The sequence below is a fragment of the Oncorhynchus keta genome, chromosome 4 (genome assembly GCF_023373465.1).
Source record: "Oncorhynchus keta strain PuntledgeMale-10-30-2019 chromosome 4, Oket_V2, whole genome shotgun sequence".
Classification (NCBI taxonomy): Eukaryota; Metazoa; Chordata; class Actinopteri; order Salmoniformes; family Salmonidae; genus Oncorhynchus; species Oncorhynchus keta.
Genome location: NC_068424.1, coordinates 13,277,900 through 13,299,299, shown reverse-complemented (window position 1 = coordinate 13,299,299; position 21,400 = coordinate 13,277,900). Strand labels below are relative to the sequence as shown.

Genomic DNA, 21,400 nt, shown 5'->3' with positions numbered 1-21,400 from the left:
GGGAGAGGGAGAAAGGAGAGAGGGAGAGGGGGAGAGGGGAAAGGGGAGAGGGGGAGAGGGGAGAGGGAGAAAAGGGAGAGGGGAAGAGGGGGAGAGGGGGAAAAGGGGAGAGGGGGAGCAGGAGAGGGGGAGAGGGGAGAGGGAGAGCAGGAGGGGGGAGGGAGAGGGGAGAGAGGAGAGGGGAGAGGGGAGAGGGGGAGGGAGAGGGGGAGAGAGGGAGAGGGAGAGGGGGAGAGAGGGAGAGAGGGAGAGGGGAGAGAGGGAGAGAGGGAGAGGGGGAGAGAGGAGAGGGGGAGAGAGAGGGAGAGGGGGAGAGGGGGAGGGAGGAGAGAGGGAGAGGGGAGAGAGGGGAGAGAGGGAGAGGGGAGAGAGGGAGAGGGGAGAGGGGAGAGGAGGAGAGGGAGAGGGGAGGGGGAGAGGGAGAGAGGGAGGGAGAGGGGGAGGGGGAGAGGGAGAGGGAGAGGGGGAGAGGGGGAGAGGGAGAGAGGGAGAGGGGGAGAGGGGAGAGGAGAGAGGGAGAGAGGAGAGGGGGAGGGGGAGAGGGGGAGAGAGGGAGAGGGGGAGAGGGGAGAGGGAGAGGGGGAGAGGGGGAGAGGGGGGAAAGGGAGAGAGGGAGAGGGAGGGGGAGAGGGGGAGAGGGGGAGAGGGGGAGAGGGGGAAAGGGAGAGGGGGAGAGAGGGAGGGGAGGGGAGAGGGGGAGAGAGGGAGAGAGGGAGAGGGGGAGAGGGGGAGAGAGGGAGAGAGGGAGAGGGGAGAGGGAGAGGGGAGAGGGAGAGAGGGAGAGAGGGAGAGAGGGAGAGGGGGAGAGGGGGAGAGGGAGAGAGGGAGAGAGGGAGAGGGGGAGAGGGGGAGAGAGGGAGAGGGGGAGAGAGGGAGAGAGGGAGAGAGGGGAGAGGGGGAGAGGGAGGGGAGAGGGGGAGAGGGGGAGAGGGGGAAAAGGGAGAGGGAGAGGGAGGGGGGGAGAGGGAGGAGGGGAGAGGGGGAGAGAGGGAAAGGGAGAGGGGGAGAGGGGGAGCGGGAGAGGGGAGAGGGGGAAAAGGGTAGGAGGGGGAAAGGGGAGAGGGAGAGGGGGGGGGAGAGAGGGAGAGAGGGGAAAGGGGGAAAAGGGAGAGGGGAGAGAGGGGAGGGGGGAGGGGGAGAGAGAGGGAAAAGGGGAGAGGGGGAGAAAGGGGGAGAGGGGAGGGAAGAGGGAAGAGGGGAGAGGGGGGAGAGGGGGGAGCAGGAGAGGGAGAGGGGGAGAGGGGGAAAAGGGGAGAGGGGGAGAGGGGAGGGGGGAGAGCAGGAGAGGGAGAGGGGGAAAAAGGAGAGGGGAGAGGGCAGGAGAGGGGGAGGGGGAGAGGGGGAAAGGGGGAGAGGGGGGGGAGAGGGGGAGGGGGAAAAGGAGAGGGGAGAGGGGAGAGAAGGAAAGGGGGAAAGGAGAGGGGGAAAAGGGAGAGGGGGAGAGGGGGAGAGGGGGAAAAGGAGGGGGAGAGGGGGAAAAGGGAGAAGGGAGAGAGGAGGAGAAGGGGAGAGGGAGGACGGAGGGGGGGAAGAGGGAGAGGGGGGAGAGGGGAGAGAGGGAAAGGGGAGAGGGGGAGAGGGGAGAGAGGGAGAGGGGGAGAGGGGAGAGGGAGAGGGGGAGAGGGGGAAAGGGGAGAGGGGGAGAGGGGGAGGGGAGAGGGGGAGAGGGGGAGAGGGAGGGGGAGAGGGGAGAGGGGGAAAAGGGAGAGGGGGAAAAGGGGAGGGGAGAGGGGGGAGAGGGGGAGAGAGGGAGAGGGGGGGGAGAGGGGGAGGGGGGAGAGAGGGAGAGGGGAGAGGGGGAGGGGGAGAGGGAGAGGGGGAGAGGGGGAAAAGGGGAGAGGGAGAGAGGGGAGAGGGGGAGAGGGAGAGAGGGGAGAGAGGGGAGAGGGAGGGGGAGAGGGGGAGGAGAGGGGGAGGGGGAGAGAGGGAGGGGGAGAGGGGGAGAGGGGAGAAAGGGGAGAGGGGGAGAGAGGGAGAGGGGGAAAAGGGGAGAGGGGGAGAGGGGGAGAGGGGAGAGGGAGGGGAGAGGGGGAGAGGGGAGAGGGGGAGAGGGGAGAGAGGAGAGAGGGAGAGGGGAGAGGGGGAATAGGGGAGAGGGGGAAAAGGGGGAGAGGGAGGGGAGAGGGGAGAGGAGGGAGAGAGGGGGAGAGGGGGAAAAGGAGAGGGGGAAAAGGGGAGGGGGAGGAGGGGAGAGAGGGGAGAGGGGAGAGAGGGGGAAAAGGGGAGAGGGAGAGGGAGAGGGGGAAAAGGAGAGGGGGAGGGGGAGGGGAGAGGAGAGGGGAGGGGAGGGGGAAAGGGAGAGGGGGAGAGAGGGGAGGGGAGAGAGGGAGAGGGGGAGAGAGGGAGAGGGGAGAGGGAAAAGGGAGAGGGGGAGGGGAGAGAGGGGAGAGGGAGAGGGGAAAAGGGAGAGGGAGAGGGGGCAGAGGGGAGAGGGGACGGAGGGGGAGAGGGGGAAAGGGGAGAGGGGGAGAGGGGGAGAGGGGAGAGGGGGAGAAAGGGAGAGAGGAGAGAGGGGAGAGGGGGAAAGGGGGAGAGGGGGAGGGGGAGAGGGAAAAGGAGGGAAGAGGGGGAGGGGGGAAAAGGGAGAGGGGGAGGGGGAGAGAGGGGGAGAGGGGAGCAGGGGGGGAGGGGAGAGGGGGAGAGCAGGGGAGAGGGGGAGAGGGGAGGGGGTTAGAGAGGAGAGGGGGAGAAGGGGAGAGGGGAGAAGGAGAGGGGAGAGGGGGAAAAGGGGAGAGGGGGAGAGGGGGGAGAGGGGGAGAGGGGGAAAGGGGAAAGGGGGAGGGGGAGAGAGGGAGAGGGGGAGAGGGGGAGAGGGGGAAAGGGGAGAGGGGAGGAGAGGGGAGAGCAGGAGAGGGGATAGGGGAGGGGGGAAAAGGGGAGAGGGGGAGAGAGGGAGAGAGGGGAGAGGGGAAGAGGGGGAGATGGAGAGGGGGGAGAGGGGGAAAAGGGGAGAGGGGGAAAAGGGAGAGGGGGAGAGCAGGGGAGGGGGATAGGGGAGAGGGGGAAAAGGGGAGAGGGGGGAGAGGGGAGAGGGAGAGGGGGAGAGGGGGAGAGGGGGAGAGAGGGAGAGAGGGAGAGGGGGAGAGGGGAAGAGGGGGAAAAGGGGAGAGGGGGAGAGCAGAGAGGGGAAAGACTACAAGAAGGAAGAAAGGTCTAAGGCCCATGCCTCTCAGTGCAAGAGGCATTACTATAGTTCATGGTTCAAATCCAGGCTGTATCACATCCAGCCGTCATTGGGCGGCGCACAATTGGCCCAGCGTCGTCCGGGCTTGTCTGGGGTAGGCCATCATTGTAAATAAGAATTTGTTCTTAACTGACATACCTCGTTGAATAAAAAAAATATATAACTACTAATAAAGTGCTGTATGCCTTATCAGCCACAGGGGGCACCAGATCACAAGCAATCAGGTCAGTCAACTCAACATAGGACCCAGCAATAGGGAACCTAATGATATTTATGTATAGACTCATACAGTTCAGAACGGACCTATTATGAATGATGTCAGTGCCTCAGGTATGCAAATGTCACTCTGTGAAAGATGGACCATTGGCCAGCTAAATACACCACCAGAAATCACCCAACCGTCCAGCAATGAGGGAATTCTCCTTCTTTAAGGTGAAACGGACATTGAAAAAAGAGACAAGCCTTCAGACAAAGATAAAAAAAGCTGTTTCAAAGAGGTTAGAAAATGAAGGTAAATTGGAAAGGGCCACGTTTCTACTCTACCTATTAGAGATAGTAGTTTCAGTGAATGCAGCATTTCACACCTGTACCGTCCTGCTCTCTGAGGCTTTGATGTGGCTGGGTGACAGAAGAGAGAAGCACACTCACAAACACCTGTACACATGAAGGACACAGGGGGTTGTATGGAGGACAGATCCACTAGATCACACATGAAATACACAGGGGTTTTGTATAGAGGACAGATCCACTAGATCACACATGAAATACACAGGGGGTTGTATAGAGGACAGATCCACTAGATCACACATGAAAGACACAGGGGGTTGTATAGAGGACAGATCCACTAGATCACACATGAAAGACACAGGGGGTTGTATAGAGGACAGATCCACTAGATCACACATGAAAGACACAGGGGGTTGTATAGAGGACAGATCCACTAGATCACACATGAAAGACACAGGGGGTTGTATAGAGGACAGATCCACTAGATCACACATGAAAGACACAGGGGGTTGTATGGAGGACAGATCCACTAGATCACACATGAAAGACACAGGGGGTTGTATGGAGGACAGATCCACTAGATCACACATGAAAGACACAGGGGGTTGTATAGAGGACAGATCCACTAGATCACACATGAAAGACACAGGGGTTGTATAGAGGACAGATCCACTAGATCACACATGAAAGACACAGGGAGTTGTATAGAGGACAGATCCACTAGATCACACATGAAAGACACAGGGGGTTGTATAGAGGACAGATCCACTGGATCACACATGAAAGACACAGGGAGTTGTATAGAGGACAGATCCACTGGATCACACATGAAAGACACAGGGGTTGTATGGAGGACAGATCCACTAGATCACACATGAAAGACACAGGGGTTGTATGGAGGACAGATCCACTAGATCACACATGAAAGACACAGGGGTTGTATAGAGGACAGATCCACTAGATCACACATGAAAGACACAGGGGGTTGTATAGAGGACAGATCCACTAGATCACACATGAAATACACAGGGGGTTGTATAGAGGACAGATCCACTGGATCACACATGAAAGACACAGGGGGTTGTATAGAGGACAGATCCACTAGATCACACATGAAATACACAGGGGGTTGTATAGAGGACAGATCCACTAGATCACACATGAAAGACACAGGGGGTTGTATAGAGGACAGATCCACTAGATCACACATGAAGGACACAGGGGGTTGTATAGAGGACAGATCCACTAGATCACACATGAAATACACAGGGGGTTGTATAGAGGACAGATCCACTAGATCACACATGAAAGACACAGGGGGTTGTATAGAGGACAGATCCACTAGATCACACATGAAAGACACAGGGGGTTGTATAGAGGACAGATCCACTAGATCACACATGAAATACACAGGGGGTTGTATAGAGGACAGATCCACTAGATCACACATGAAAGACACAGGGGGTTGTATAGAGGACAGATCCACTGGATCACACATGAAAGACACAGGGGTTGCATGGAGGACAGATCCACTAGATCACACATGAAAGACACAGGGGGTTGCATGGAGGACAGATCCACTAGATCACACATGAAAGACACAGGGGGTTGTATAGAGGACAGATCCACTAGATCACACATGAAAGACACAGGGGGTTGTATAGAGGACAGATCCACTAGATCACACATGAAAGACACAGGGGGTTGTATAGAGGACAGATCCACTAGATCACACATGAAAGACACAGGGGTTGCATGGAGGACAGATCCACTAGATCACACATGAAAGACACAGGGGGTTGCATGGAGGACAGATCCACTAGATCACACATGAAAGACACAGGGGGTTGTATAGAGGACAGATCCACTAGATCACACATGAAAGACACAGGGGGTTGTATAGAGGACAGATCCACTAGATCACACATGAAAGACACAGGGGGTTGCATGGAGGACAGATCCACTAGATCACACATTAAAGACACAGGGGTTGTATAGAGGACAGATCCACTAGATCACACATGAAAGACACAGGGGGTTGTATGGAGGACAGATCCACTGGATCACACATGAAAGACACAGGGGGTTGTATGGAGGACAGATCCACTAGATCACACATGAAAGACACAGGGGGTTGCATGGAGGACAGATCCACTAGATCACACATTAAAGACACAGGGGTTGTATAGAGGACAGATCCACTAGATCACACATGAAAGACACAGGGGGTTGCATGGAGGACAGATCCACTAGATCACACATGAAAGACACAGGGGGTTGCATGGAGGACAGATCCACTAGATCACACATGAAAGACACAGGGGGTTGCATGGAGGACAGATCCACTAGATCACACATGAAAGACACAGGGGGTTGCATGGAGGACAGATCCACTAGATCACACATTAAAGACACAGGGGGTTGTATAGAGGACAGATCCACTAGATCACACATGAAAGACACAGGGGGTTGCATGGAGGACAGATCCACTAGATCACACATTAAAGACACAGGGGTTGTATAGAGGACAGATCCACTAGATCACACATGAAAGACACAGGGGGTTGTATAGAGGACAGATCCACTAGATCACACATTAAAGACACAGGGGTTGTATAGAGGACAGATCCACTAGATCACACATTAAAGACACAGGGGGTTGTATAGAGGACAGATCCACTAGATCACACATTAAAGACACAGGGGTTGTATAGAGGACAGATCCACTAGATCACACATGAAAGACACAGGGGGTTGCATGGAGGACAGATCCACTAGATCACACATGAAAGACACAGGGGGTTGTATAGAGGACAGATCCACTAGATCACACATTAAAGACACAGGGGGTTGTATAGAGGACAGATCCACTAGATCACACATGAAAGACACAGGGGGTTGTATAGAGGACAGATCCACTAGATCACACATTAAAGACACAGGGGGTTGTATAGAGGACAGATCCACTAGATCACACATGAAAGACACAGGGGGTTGTATAGAGGACAGATCCACTAGATCACACATTAAAGACACAGGGGGTTGCATGGAGGACAGATCCACTAGATCAAAATATGTGTTTGAAATAATAGTGAATAACAATGTGTGATTTAAAAAGGACATTTCTGAGAAGAGCCATCTTTTTCCTTTTGTCTGGAATACCTGTCTGGAAAAGTGACGTTGTTGTTAGTGGTCATAGAATGGGGGTCAGCTGCTCAGAACGCCCACCTCTGTCAGAATATACCTGAATAAATGTTAAAAGCTCTAAGTGAACATGGTTGACCAATCTCGTTAATGTGAACCGTCTCTGGCGCCTCCTTAAGTACACCTTACAATGATCATTTATATGCTCACCGTCTCATCCTGTACACACGACTGTTAACAGCCCTTGGAGCTGATAGGGGAGAGGAAGCAGGCAGGACTGCCAGGAAGTAAATGTACCGGGGAAATGGAATGTGCCGTACACTTACACACATGACTAATTCCACAGAGAGAAGAACAGCAGTAAACAAACGAGTGTATATGGTGAAAGCCACCAGATGATCACACTCTTTACCCCAGAGCTACTTTCTCTTTGGCACTCCTTGCTGTTTTGTTCATGCAAATGTGTATAAGTGTGTGATGGCGTGTGTGTGTGTGTTGTGAGTCAGACTGTGCCCTGCAGACGCTGATTCCTCTGCGCTCTCAGTGTGTGTGTGTATGTGTGTGTGTGTGTATGTGTATGTGTGTGTGTGTGTGTCTGTGTGTGTGTGCCCTGAGGACTCTGACTCTGTAGACTCAGGTTCCTGTAATTAATGGCCGCCTACAGCACCCTCCCTGCGTTTCCGCAGCAACCCTCCTGATCACTGATGTCATCATCCGGAGACACAAAGAGCGGATCCAAGGAGGACTACATTAACTAATACCCATGTATACATAGGTCTGAACCCAGACATGGAGAGAGACAGAGAGAGAGAGAGAGAGAGAGAGAGAGAGAGAGAGAGAGAGAGAGAGAGAGAGAGAGAGAGAGAGAGAGAGAGAGAGAGAGAGAGAGAGAGAGAGAGAGAGAGAGAGAGAGAGAATGGGAAGATGGGACTGGAGCCAGAGTGAGGGAGAGTAGAGAAGGAAGGAGAGGTAGAACGGGAGGGATGGAGGGAGACAAGGAGATGACTGAGGGTGAGAAAGCATTTCCCCTTTTACACAGAACATGTTGGTATTTTACCACTATACATCACTTTGCTAGAGCTAGATGACATGCATCGTATCCCCCTCTGTGTCTTGGGCATACACATGCTCATCTCACGCGTCAAATTACCCACTATAATTCAATTGTAGCAGGCGACGCCGCTGACAGTTATTGTAACGCCAAAACGTAATTCATTCACCACACAACCAGTCAGGTGAATAGGACAGGTAGTTAGGACAGGTTTCTAGGACAGGTGTCTGGGACAGGTATTTAGGACAGGGTAAAAATGACAAGTGAATAGGACAGGAAGACATAAAAACATGACAGATAAGTTGAATAATATTGTGGAATAATGAACACATGACATAGAACTGAATAAACACTTTCAGTTGTATCACCTCTCTCCTTCTCTCTTTCTCTATCCTCTCTTTCTCTCTAATTATCTCTCCCCTCTCTTTCTCTATCCTCTCCTTCTCTCTTTCTCTCCTCTCTCTTTCTCTCTCCTCTCTCCTTTTCTCTCTTTCTGTCTCCTCTCTCCTTCTCTCTTCTTGTCTCTCCTTCCCTCTCCTCTCTCCTCTCTCGGTTTCTCTCTCTTTCTCTTTCTCTCTCCTTCCCTCTCCTCTCTCCTTCTCTCTCCTCTCTCGGTTCCTCTCTTTTTCTCTCCCTTTCTCTCTCCTCTCTCTGTTTCTCTCTCCTCTCACCTTTCTCTCTCTTTCTCTCTCTTCTCTCTCCTCTCTCTTTCTCTCTCTTTCTCTCACCTCTCTCCTTCTCTCTTTCTCTCCTCTCTCTTTCTCTCTCCTCTCTCCTTTTCTCTCTTTCTGTCTCCTCTCTCCTTCTCTCTTCTTCTCTCTCCTTCCCTCTCCTCTCTCCTCTCTCGGTTCCTCTCTCTTTCTCTCTCCTTCTCTCTCTGTTTATCTCTCCTCTCACCTTTCTCTCTCTTTCTCTCTCCTTCTCTCTCCTTCTCTCTCCTCTTTCCTTCTCTCTCCTCTCTCTGTTTCTCTCTCCTTCTATGCATTTCTCTCTCCTTCTCTGCGTTTCTCTCTCCTCTGTGTTTCTCTCTCATTCTCTCTCATTCTTTCTCCTCTCTTTCTCTTTCCTGCTCTCTTTCTCTCTCCTTCTGGGTTTTTCTCTCCTTCTCCCTCTTTCTCTCTATGCCCCTCTCCTTCATTCCCTCTTTTTCTCTCTCTCACCTCTTACCCTCTCTTACTTTCCTCTCTTCAACATCCTTCCTGATAATAATAAGAGAGGACAGTACTCCTATGACTGTGAGAATAAAAATGTATTTATCTGGCCCAAACAGGGTTAATCTAAAATCACTGCTGCTCTATCATTGCTTAACCACAACAACAACACCACAACACGGCAATTGCCAATGACACACCCATTTAGCACGGGTAACACCGGACTTAACCACAGCTCAGAAGTTACTGGGGAAAAGGAGATATTCTACAGGCAACGCTCTTAGGTAGAATAAACACAATGGTGCTTGACAATGAAGAGGAGAACCAAAAACTGTCTTAGACACATTCAGCTTGATAGATGGTTAGAATGGCTTCTATACAGTACATAGGTATTCTATACAGAACATAGGTATTCTATAGGGTACATAGGTATTCTATACAGAACATAGGTATTCTATTCAGTACATAGGTATTATACAGTACATAGGTATTCTATACAGAACATAGGTATTCTATTCAGTACATAGGTATTATACAGTACATAGGTATTCTATAGGGTACATAGGTATTCTATACAGTACATAGGTATTCTATAGGGTACACAGGTATTTTATACCATACATAGATATTCTATACAGCACATAGATATTCTATACAGTACATAAATATTCTATACAGTACATAGATCTTCTATACAGTACATAGGTATTCTATACACTATATAGGTATTCTATAGAATACATATATATTCTATACAGTACATAGGTATTCTATACAGTACATAGGTATTCTATAGGGTACATAGGTATTCTATTCAGTACATAGGTATACGTAGAATGTATGCACACATGACTGTAAGTCGCTTTGGATAAAAGCGTCTGCTAAATGGCATATATTATTATTATTATTATACAGTACATAGGTATTCTATAGGGTACATAGGTATTCTATACAGTACATAGGTATTCTATAGGGTACACAGGTATTTTATACCATACATAGATATTCTATACAGTACATAGATATTCTATACAGTACATAGATATTCTATACAGTACATAGGTATTCTATAGAATACATATATATTCTATACAGTACATAAATATTCTATACAGTACATAGATCTTCTATACAGTACATAGGTATTCTATACACTATATAGGTATTCTATAGAATACATATATATTCTATACAGTACATAGGTATTCTATACAGTACATAGGTATTCTATAGAATACATAATATATTCTATACAGTACATAGGTATCATATTCAGTACACAGATATTCTATACAGTACATAGGTCTTCTATACAATACACATATATTCTATACAATACATATGTATTCTATACACTACATAGATAATCTATACAGTACATAGGTATTATATACAATACATATATATTCTATACCGTAAATGTATATTCTCTACAGTACATATATATTCTATACAGTACATGTATATTCTCTACAGTACATATATATTCTATACAGTACATGTATATTCTCTACAGTACATATACATTCTATACAGTACATGTATATTCTCTACAGTACATATATATTCTATACAGTACATGTATATTCTCTACAGTACATATATATTCTATACAGTACATATATATTACTATATATATATATATATATATATATATATATATATATATATATATATATATATATATATACAGTACATAGGTATTCTATACAATACATATATATTCTATACCGTACATATATATTCTATACAGTACATATATATTCTATACAGTATATATATATATTCTATACCGTACATATATATTCTCTGTGCTACCCGTTGCTATCCCACTCCAGTCCAGGCCCTCCCCCCCCCGGCTTCTTTACCTGCGGGATGGTCTGAGAACATCCAACCGGACAGCTGAGGAAACAGTGGGTTTGTCTGAGACCATCCAACCGGACAGCTGAGGAAACAGTGGGTTTGTCTGAGACCATCCAACCGGACAGCTGAGGAAACAATGGGTTTGTCTGAGACCATCCAACCGGACAGCTGAGGAAACAGTGGGTTTGTCTGAGACCATCCAACCGGACAGCTGAGGAAACAGTGGGTTTGTCTGAGACCATCCAACCGGACAGCTGAGGAAACAGTGGGTTTGTCTGAGACCATCCAACCGGACAGCTGAGGAAACAGTGGGTTTGTCTGAGACCATCCAACCGGACAGCTGAGGAAACAGTGGGTTTGCACAACTGAAGAATGTCTGCACAAATACTGGAGAAAATACTGTGCTCTTCACGGATGAATCACGATTTTTACTGTACAGGGCAGATTACAGACAGCCTAGCGTGTATGGCGGCGTGTGGGCGAGCTCACAATGTCAACGTTGTGAACAGAGTTCCCCATAGTGGCGGTGGGGTTATGGTATGGGTAGGAGGTGGGGTTATGGTATGGTTAGGAGGTGGGGTTATGGTATGGTTAGGAGGTGGGGTTATGGTATGGTTAGGAGGTGGGGTTATGGTATGGGTAGGAGGTGGGGTTATGGTATGGTTAGGAGGTGGGGTTATGGTATGGTTAGGAGGTGGGGTTATGGTATGGGTAGGAGGTGGGGTTATGGTATGGGTAGGAGGTGGGGTTATGGTATGGGTAGGAGGTGGTGTTATGGTATGGGTAGGAGGTGGGGTTATGGTATGGGTAGGAGGTGGGGTTATGGTATGGGTAGGAGGTGGGGTTATGGTATGGGTAGGAGGTGGGGTTGTGGTATGGGTAGGAGGTGGGGTTATGGTAGGGTAGGAGGTGGGGTTATGGTATGGGTAGGAGGTGGGGATATGGTATGGGTAGGAGGTGGGGTTATGGTATGGGTAGGAGGTGGGGTTATGGTATGGGTAGGAGGTGGGGTTATGGTATGGGTAGGAGGTGGGGTTATGGTATGGGTAGGAGGTGGGGTTATGGTATGGGTAGGAGGTGGGGTTATGGTATGGGTAGGAGGTGGTGTTATGGTATGGGTAGGAGGTGGGGTTATGGTATGGGTAGGAGGTGGGGTTATGGTATGGGTAGGAGGTAGGGTTATGGTATGGGTATGGTATGGGCAGGTATAAGCTTCAGACAACAAACTCAATTACATTTTATTGATGGCAATTTGAAAGAACAGAGATACTTTGACAAGATCCTGAGGCCCATTGTTGTGCCATTCATCCGCCACCTTCAGCTCATGTATCAGCATGATAATGCACGTCCTCATGTTGCAAGGATCTTCTGAAAATGTCCCACTTCTTCCATGGCCTGCATTCTCACCAGACGTGTCACCCATTGAGCATGTTTGGGATGCTCTGGATCGACGTGTACGACAGCTGCGTGTTCCAGTTCCCTCCGATATCCAGAAACTTCACACAGCCATTGAAGAGGAGTGGGACAACATTCCACTGGCCACAATCAACAGCCTGATCAACTCTATGTGAAGGAGATGTGTCGTGCTGCATGAGGCAAATGGTCACACTAGATACTGACTGGTTCTTTGATCCACGTACCTACCTATTTTAAAGACATCTGTGACCAACAGGATCTGTATTCCCAGTCATGTGAAATCCATAGATTAGGGCCTAATGAATTTATTTTAATTGACTAACTTCCTATATGAACAGTTTTCACTAAAATCTTTGAAATGGTTGCATGTTGCTTTTTCCCCTTCATTATAAATACATAGTATTTATACTGGAGACTTTGTGTTTAACTGTAACAATCTTAATGAACCTCATGTCACATGTAAACATCTACAACAGCTTTATCCCCTGCTGTTCTCACACGTAAACTCAACCACATCCACAGAGCTAGAAATCTCCATCTCCATCCCCCCCTCTCTCTCTCTCTCTCTCTCTCTCTCTCTCTCTCTCTCTCTCTCTCTCTCTCTCTCTCTCTCTCTCCTCTCTCTCTCTCTCTCCCTCTCCCACTCTCTCTCTCTCCCTCTCTCTCTCTCTCTCTCTCTCCTCTGTCTCCCACACACACACACACACACACACACACACACACACACACACACACACACACACACACACACACACACACACACACACACACACACACACACACACACACACACACACACACACACACACACACACACACACACCCTGAGACGGAGGCTGAGCTCCGTCTCAGAGGTGGACAGAGCTGCTGCACTGTGAAGGGAATGTGTGTGTGTGTGTGTGTTGTGTGTGTGTGTGTGTGTGTGTATATGTGTGTTTTGTGTGTGTGTGTGTGTCTTACCTATCAGTTCTTTGTTTCTGACATCCAGGGCCATATTCCTGAGCGCGGTGGCCACGGCACACACCACACGGTCATTGTCTATCCTCAACAATTCCACCAGGATAGGAAGACCCTTCTCCTTACGCACAGCTGCCCGGATATACACTGACCACTGGAGAGAGAGGGAGAAGAGTTAGACTGATGCACCACTGGAGAGAGAGGGGGAAGAGTTAGACTGATGCACCACTGGAGAGAGAGGGGGAAGAGTTAGACTGACGGACCACTGGAGAGAGAGGAGAGGGGGAAGTGTTAGACTGATGAACCACTGGAGAGAGAGGGAGAGGGGGAAGAGTTAGACTGATGGACCACTGGAGAGAGAGGGGGGAGACTTAGACTGATGCACCACTGGAGAGAGAGGGGGAAGAGTTAGACTGATGCACCACTGGAGAGAGAGGGGGAAGAGTTAGACTGATGCACCACTGGAGAGAGAGGGGGAAGAGTTAGACTGATGCACCACTGGAGAGAGAGGGGGAAGAGTTAGACTGATGCACCACTGGAGAGAGAGGGGAGAGACTTAGACTGATGCACCACTGGAGAGAGAGGAGAGGGGGAAGAGTTAGACTGATGGACCACTGGAGAGGGAGGAGAGGGGGAAGAGTTAGACTGATTGACCACTGGAGAGAGATGAGAGAGGGGGAGGAGTTAGATTGACTGACCAACAACAAGAGATAGAGGGGGAGGAGTTAGACTGATGCACCACTGGAGAGAGTGGGGAAGAGTTAGACTGGTGCACCACTGGAGAGAGAGGGGGGAGACTTAGACTGATGCACCACTGGAGAGAGAGGAGAGGGGGAAGAGTTAGACTGATGGACCACTGGAGAGGGAGGAGAGGGGGAAGAGTTAGACTGATGGACCACTGGAGAGGGAGGAGAGGGGGAAGAGTTAGACTGATGCACCACTGGAGAGGGAGGAGAGGGGGAAGAGTTAGACTGATGGACCACTGGAGAGAGAGAGGAGAGGGGGAAGAGTTAGACTGATGGACCACTGGAGAGAGAGGAGAGGGGGAAGAGTTATACTGATGGACCACTGGAGAGGGAGGGAGAAGAGTTAGACTGATGGACCACTGGAGAGGGAGGAGAGGGGGAAGAGTTAGACTGATGGACCACTGGAGAGAGAGGAGAGGGGGAAGAGTTAGACTGATGGACCACTGGAGAGAGAGGAGAGGGGGAAGAGTTAGACTGATGGACCACTGGAGAGAGAGGAGTGGGGGAAGAGTTAGACTGATGCACCACTGGAGAGAGAGGAGAGGGGGAAGAGTTAGACTGATGGACCACTGGAGAGAGAGGAGTGGGGGAAGAGTTAGACTGATGCACCACTGGGGAGGGAGGAGAGGGGGAAGAGTTAGACTGATGGACCACTGGAGACAGATGAGGAAGTGTTACATTAACGGACCACTGGAGAGAGACGAGAGAGGGGGAGGAGTTAGATTGACTGACCAACAACAAGAGATGAAGGGGGAGGAGTTAGACTGACAGACCACTGGAGAGCCACGAGGGAAGAATTACCCTAACGGGCCCACAACTAGTGTGAGAGAGAGAACAAGAGAAAGGGAAGGATTAGACTGACAAACAGTAGGGGGAATAGTAAGACAGATGCACCACTGGAGAGAGAGGGGGAAGAGTTAGACTGACAGACCACTGGAGAGATACGGGGGAAGAGTTAGACTGATGCACTACTGGAGAGAGAAGAGGAAGACTTAGACTGATGCACCACTGGAGAGAGAGGGGGAAGAGTTAGACCCATGCACCACTGGAGAGAGGGGGGGGGGCATTTAAGACTGACAGACTGGAGAGGGAAGCCTTAGACTGACTCACCCCTGCAAAGAGAACAGGAAACAGACTAAAGGACCCCCATACCTTCCAGGTGCCTGCAGCCAGATTCTGCAGGGCTCCAGCTGCTCCCTCCAGTGTATCAGGGTTAGAGCACTCTGACAGCAGGGTGAGGTAGGGCTTCACTATGGACGGATGCCATAACATCTGGACTCCTTTAGGAGGGTCAGCTGAGTCTGGGAGAGGACCTACACCGTCCCACTGGAGGAGAGGGGAGAGAGGTTGTGGGGGTAAGGAAAAGGGAAGGATGATGATAGAAAAAGGGAGATAAAGATAGGGAAGGAGAGAGCGAGGTCAAGAATCATCCCATGATGTATATATCCAGTAAAATATTCCTTCTCCACAGCTATTTCAGTGGCCTTCATAGGCAATGTATATGTTTCCCACTTCTGTAGGCAGCACACCTTCCTGGCAACAGCTCTGACTCTATATGCTATAGATAGAACACTTTTCTCTTTGATCAAACAATCAAAGAGGTGCCCTTTATGTTTACAGCGGAATTGTGCCATAGTTCCCTACATCTTCACACACGGAGGCTCTACAGGCAGGATGCACGTTCTATAGATTCTCATCCCTCTAGAGGTTTTATGATAGAAGATCTTCAAAACATAAATACAACTGAAGCAGTAAAGAGAATACTCCCTAACAGTTCTGAAAATGGGGAAAACTTTTTGGAGACATTTTGTGTTTTTCACTGTTTGCAACTACTGTAGAGTGAATGAGAGTTGAGCTGTTTGGACAAAGCCTTCATTTCTTGTGAGGAACAGACCATACAAGTGGTCTGTGGGAAGGCATCTGAGTGAATTGTTAAGCAGCAGTAGTGATTGGAGTGCGTTGGAGGAAAGAAAGGTTTGAAAAACATAAAGCAAAACTGGATGGTGTTCAGAGATAGATGGGAGGGGTTGAGGGGAGCTGAAGGATGGGACTGGATGGTGTTCAGAGATAGATGGGAGGGGTTGAGGGGAGCTGAAGGATGGGACTGGATGGTGTTCAGAGATAGATGGGAGGGGTTGAGGGGAGCTGAAGGATGGGACTGGATGGTGTTCAGAGATAGATGGGAGGGGTTGAGGGGAGCTGAAGGATGGGACTGGATGGTGTTCAGAGATAGATGGGAGGGGTTGAGGGGAGCTGATGGATGGGACTGGATGGTGTTCAGAGATAGATGGGAGGGGTTGAGGGGAGCTGATGGATGGGACTGGATGGTGTTCAGAGATAGATGGGAGGGGTTGAGGGGAGCTGATGGATGGGACTGGATGGTGTTCAGAGATAGATGGGAGGGGTTGAGGGGAGCTGATGGATGGGACTGGATGGTGTTCAGAGATAGATGGGAGGGGTTGAGGGGAGCTGATGGATGGGACTGGATGGTGTTCAGAGATAGATGGGAGGGGTTGAGGGAGCTGAAGGATGGGACTGGATGGTGTTCAGAGATAGATGGGAGGGGTTGAGGGAGCTGAAGGATGGGACTGGATGGTGTTCAGAGATAGATGGGAGGGGTTGAGTGGAGCTGAAGGATGGGACTGGATGGTGTTCAGAGATAGATGGGAGGGGTTGAGTGGAGCTGAAGGATGGGACTGGATGGTGTTCAGAGATAGATGGGAGGGGTTGAGTGGAGCTGAAGGATGGGACTGGATGGTGTTCAGAGATAGATGGGAGGGGTTGAGTGGAGCTGAAGGATGGGACTGGATGGTGTTCAGAGATAGATGGGAGGGTTGAGGGGAGCTGAAGGATGGGACTGGATGGTCTTTAGAGATAGATGGGAGGGGTTGAGGGAGCTGAAGGATGGGACTGGATGGTGTTCAGAGATAGATGGGAGGGGTTGAGGGAGCTGAAGGATGGGACTGGATGGTGTTCAGAGATAGATGGGAGGGGTGGGGAGCTGAAGGATGGGACTGGATGGTGTTCAGAGATAGATGGGAGGGGTTGAGGGGAGCTGAAGGATGGGACTGGATGGTGTTCAGAGATAGATGGGAGGGGTTCAGGGAGCTGAAGGATGGGACTGGATGGTGTTCAGAGATAGATGGGAGGGGTTGAGGGGAGCTGAAGGATGGGACTGATGGTGTTCAGAGATAGATGGCAGGGGTTGAGGGGAGCTGGAGGATGGGACTGTGGTGTTCAGAGATAGATGGGAGGGGTTGAGGGAGCTGAAGGATGGGACTGGATGGTGTTCAGAGATAGATGGGAGGGGTTGAGGGGAGCTGAAGGATGGGACTGGATGGTGTTCAGAGATAGATGGGAGGGGTTGAGGGGAGCTGAAGGATGGGACTGGATGGTGTTCAGAGATAGATGGGAGGGTTGAGGGGAGCTGAAGGATGGGACTGGATGGTGTTCAGAGATAGATGGGAGGGTTGAGGGGAGCTGAAGGATGGGACTGGATGGTGTTCAGAGATAGATGGGAGGGGTTGAGGGGAGCTGAAGGATGGGACTGGATGGTGTTCAGAGATAGATGGGAGGGGTAGAGCTGAAGGATGGGACTGGATGGTGTTCAGAGATAGATGGGAGGGGTTGAGGGGAGCTGAAGGATGGGACTGGATGGTGTTCAGAGATAGATGGGAGGGGTTGAGGGGAGCTGAAGGATGGGACTGGATGGTGTTCAGAGATAGATGGGAGGGGTTGAGGGGAGCTGAAGGATGGGACTGGATGGTGTTCAGAGATAGATGGGAGGGGTTGAGGGGAGCTGAAGGATGGGACTGGATGGTGTTCAGAGATAGATGGGAGGGGTTGAGGGGAGCTGAAGGATGGGACTGGATGGTGTTCAGAGATAGATGGGAGGGGTTGAGGGGAGCTGGAGGATGGGACTGGATGGTGTTCAGAGATAGATGGGAGGGGTTGAGGGGAGCTGAAGGATGGGACTGGATGGTGTTCAGAGATAGATGGGAGGGGTTGAGGGGAGCTGAAGGATGGGACTGGATGGTGTTCAGAGATAGATGGGAGGGGTTGAGTGGAGCTGAAGGATGGGACTGGATGGTGTTCAGAGATAGATGGGAGGGGTTGAGGGGAGCTGAAGGATGGGACTGGATGGTGTTCAGAGATAGATGGGAGGGGTTGAGGGGAGCTGAAGGATGGGACTGGATGGTGTTCAGAGATAGATGGAAGGGGTTGAGGGGAGCTGAAGGATGGGACTGGATGGTGTTCAGAGATAGATGGGAGGGGTTGAGTGGAGCTGAAGGATGTTAAGGATGGGACAAAAAAAACGAAAAAATATAACTATTGTAAAATATACTGTGTCTATAAAATGTATATAGATGTATAAGCTGGACTTAGAAGCCCAAGTGTTAATGTTTATTCATTTACTCCAATAAGGGGAGGGGTGGTAGGGTTTGGAGAAAATAATAAAGGGAAATATATTAAAATATATTATCTACAGTATAGATAATTTAATATACAGTACCAGTCTAAAGTTTGGACACACCTACGCATTCAAGGGTTTTTCTACATTGTAGAATAATAGTGAAGACATCAACACTACGAAATAACACATATGGAATCATGTAGTAACCAAAAAAGTGTTAAACAAATCAAAATATATTTTAGATTTTAGATTCTTCAAAGTAGCCACCCTTTGCCTTGACGACAGCTTTGCACACTCTTGGTTTTCTCTCACAATGGCTACTTTGATTTCTTAAAAACTTTTTGGCTTACTACGTGATTCCATATGTGTTATTTCATAGTTTTGATGTCTTCAATATTATTCTACAATGTAGAAAATAGTCTACAATGTAGAAAATAGAAAAACCCTTGAATGAGAAGGTGTGTCCAAACTTTAGACTGGTACTGTATATTTACAAAGGAAATGTGGAGGATTGGAAATTATGCAGCAATTACATTGATGGAAGCCACAATCTATCTGCCATATTAAAGCTGACCCCCCCCCCCCCCCACACACACAAAAAGAGAAAAAATAAAGGTTTGAGCCAACATAAAAAGAGAGACACAAATTCTCATCTCTCCGTTTACACTACAATAGTTTATGTTCTTTTAATGTTCTCTGTTGGAATCTTGTGCTTTGAATCCCATCAGAACATTCCTACAGGGAACAAGTGATATGGCTTGGAGGAAGCTTGTACCATATGGCATCTGTGTGTCTGCACTGTCTTTCTGCACTGTCTGCCTGGACTGTCTGCACGGTCTGTCTGCACTGTCTGTCTGCACTGTCTGCCTGGACTGTCTGCACGGTCTGTCTGCACTGTCTTTCTGCACCGTCTGTCTGGACTGTCTGCACGGTCTGTCTGCACTGTCTTTCTGCACCGTCTGTCTGGACTGTCTGCACGGTCTGTCTGCACTGTCTTTCTGCACCGTCTGTCTGGACTGTCTGCACGGTCTGTCTGCACTGTCTGTCTGCACTGTCTGCCTGGACTGTCTGCACTGTCTGCCTGGACTGTATGTCTCTACTGTCTGCCTGGACTGTATGTCTGCACTGGTTATCTGTCTGCTCTGTATGTGTGCACTGTCTGCCTGGACTGTATGTCTGCACTGTCTGCCTGGACTGTATGTCTGCACTGTCTGCCTGGACTGTATGTCAGCACTGTCTGCCTGGACTGTATGTCTGCACTGTCTGCCTGGACTGTATGTAAGCACTGTCTGCCTGGACTGTATGTCTGCACTGTCTGCCTGGACTGTATGTCAGCACTGTCTGCCTGGACTGTATGTCTGCACTGGTCATCTGTCTGCTCTGTATGTCTGCACTGTCTGCCTGGACTGTATGTCTGCACTGTCTGCCTGGACTGTCTTTCTGCCTGTATGTCTGTCTGCACTGTATATCTGCCTGGGCTGTCTGTCTGCACTGTCTGTCTGCACTGTCTGTCTGCACTGTCTGTCTGCACGGTCTGTCTGCTAATATCAACATATGATCACGTTTATTATGCACATCTGTGTGTCTGCACTGTGTGATAGAGTGTGTCGGTGCACCCATCTCTCTCTCTCTCTCTCTCTCTCTCTCTCTCTCTCTCTCTCTCTCTCGCTCTCTCTCTCTCTCTCTCTGTGTGTGTATAACGTCCCACCTGATGAATCTCTCTCTCTCTCTCTCTCTCTCTCTCTCTCTCTCTCTCTCTCTCTCTCTCTCTCTCTCTCTCTCTGTGTGTGTATAACGTCCCACCTGATGAATCTCTCTCTCTCTCTCTCTCTCTCTCTCTCTCTCTCTCTCTCTCTCTCTCTCTCTGTCTCTCTCTCTCTCTCTCTCTCTCTCTCTCTCTCTCTCTCTCTCTCTCTCTGTGTATTACTTCCCCACCTGGTCCTGTCCCTTCTTCTTCTTCTTCTTCTTGCCCCAGCAGCCTGAGGTCTCTCCGTCACGTCCGTTGGCATCACACAGAAGACCGTCTAGCTCCTCTGAACCCAGCTGTTGGCCCTGAGACGTCTCCGCTGCCAGTCGGTAGGACAGGTTACGCAGGATACACACACAGTTCTCTATGGTCTACAGGAGAGGCATCGGAGTTAGAACATTTATCCTACAAATGAGATGACTTCCCACACAAATATAACTTCCCACAAGAGCTAACTTCCCACACTAATATAACTTCCCACAAGAGCTAACTTCCCACACAAATATAAAGCACACAAGAGCTAACCTCCCACACTAATATAACTTCCCACAAGAGCTAACTTCCCACACAAATATAACTTCCCACAAGAGCTAACTTCCCACACAAATATAAAGCCCACAAGAGCTAACTTCCCACACTAATATAACTTCCCACAAGAGCTAACTTCCCACACAAATATAACTTCCCACAAGAGCTAACATCCCACCCTGCCAAAATGTGTGTGTGTGTGTGTGAAGGGGCATTTAAAAGGAAGAGTGCCCAATTCCATCCATGAATCGTGATGTACTCTAACTTTTAAATGATGTTAAAGAAATTCTTTCAAATGAGGAATAATGACTGAGCCCGAAGCATCGTATCAAGCTCCATTTAGCATGGTGTCAGAAGAGGACACATCCAAAACAGCAGAGGTGTGTGTGTGTGTGTGTGTGTGTGTGGTGTGTGGTGTGTGGTGTGTGGTGTGTGTGTGTGTGTGTGTGTGTGTGTGTGTGTGTGTGTGTGTGTGTGTGTGTGTGTGTGTGTGTGTGTGTGTGTGTGTGTGTGTATATGGAACTAAACCACTTGGAAATAACGAAGAAAAAACATTAATCACTCAGACGACTCTGTCTGTTTTATAGAAGAGTCTCTCAGACTGATAATTTACACAAACAACTATAATGAACGTAATTGAACATAATACTCTGCCTGACTAAATGATTTCAACAACATTACAGCCGTAATAC

General features: G+C 49.5%; 1 protein-coding gene across 1 annotated transcript in view; it reads right to left on the bottom strand.

Annotated features, from left to right (window-relative positions):
• The window catches only part of LOC127916474 (catenin delta-2-like), a 660,130-nt gene that overhangs the window by 66,253 nt on the left and 572,477 nt on the right, over positions 1–21,400 (bottom strand). The window contains exons 17-19 of the mRNA XM_052498259.1: positions 20,369–20,551; positions 15,172–15,345; positions 13,277–13,427 (exon numbers count right to left, since the gene is read on the bottom strand). Of these exons, the coding sequence (XP_052354219.1) occupies positions 13,277–13,427; positions 15,172–15,345; positions 20,369–20,551 (508 nt within the window). The remainder of the gene's footprint in view (positions 1–13,276; positions 13,428–15,171; positions 15,346–20,368; positions 20,552–21,400) is intronic.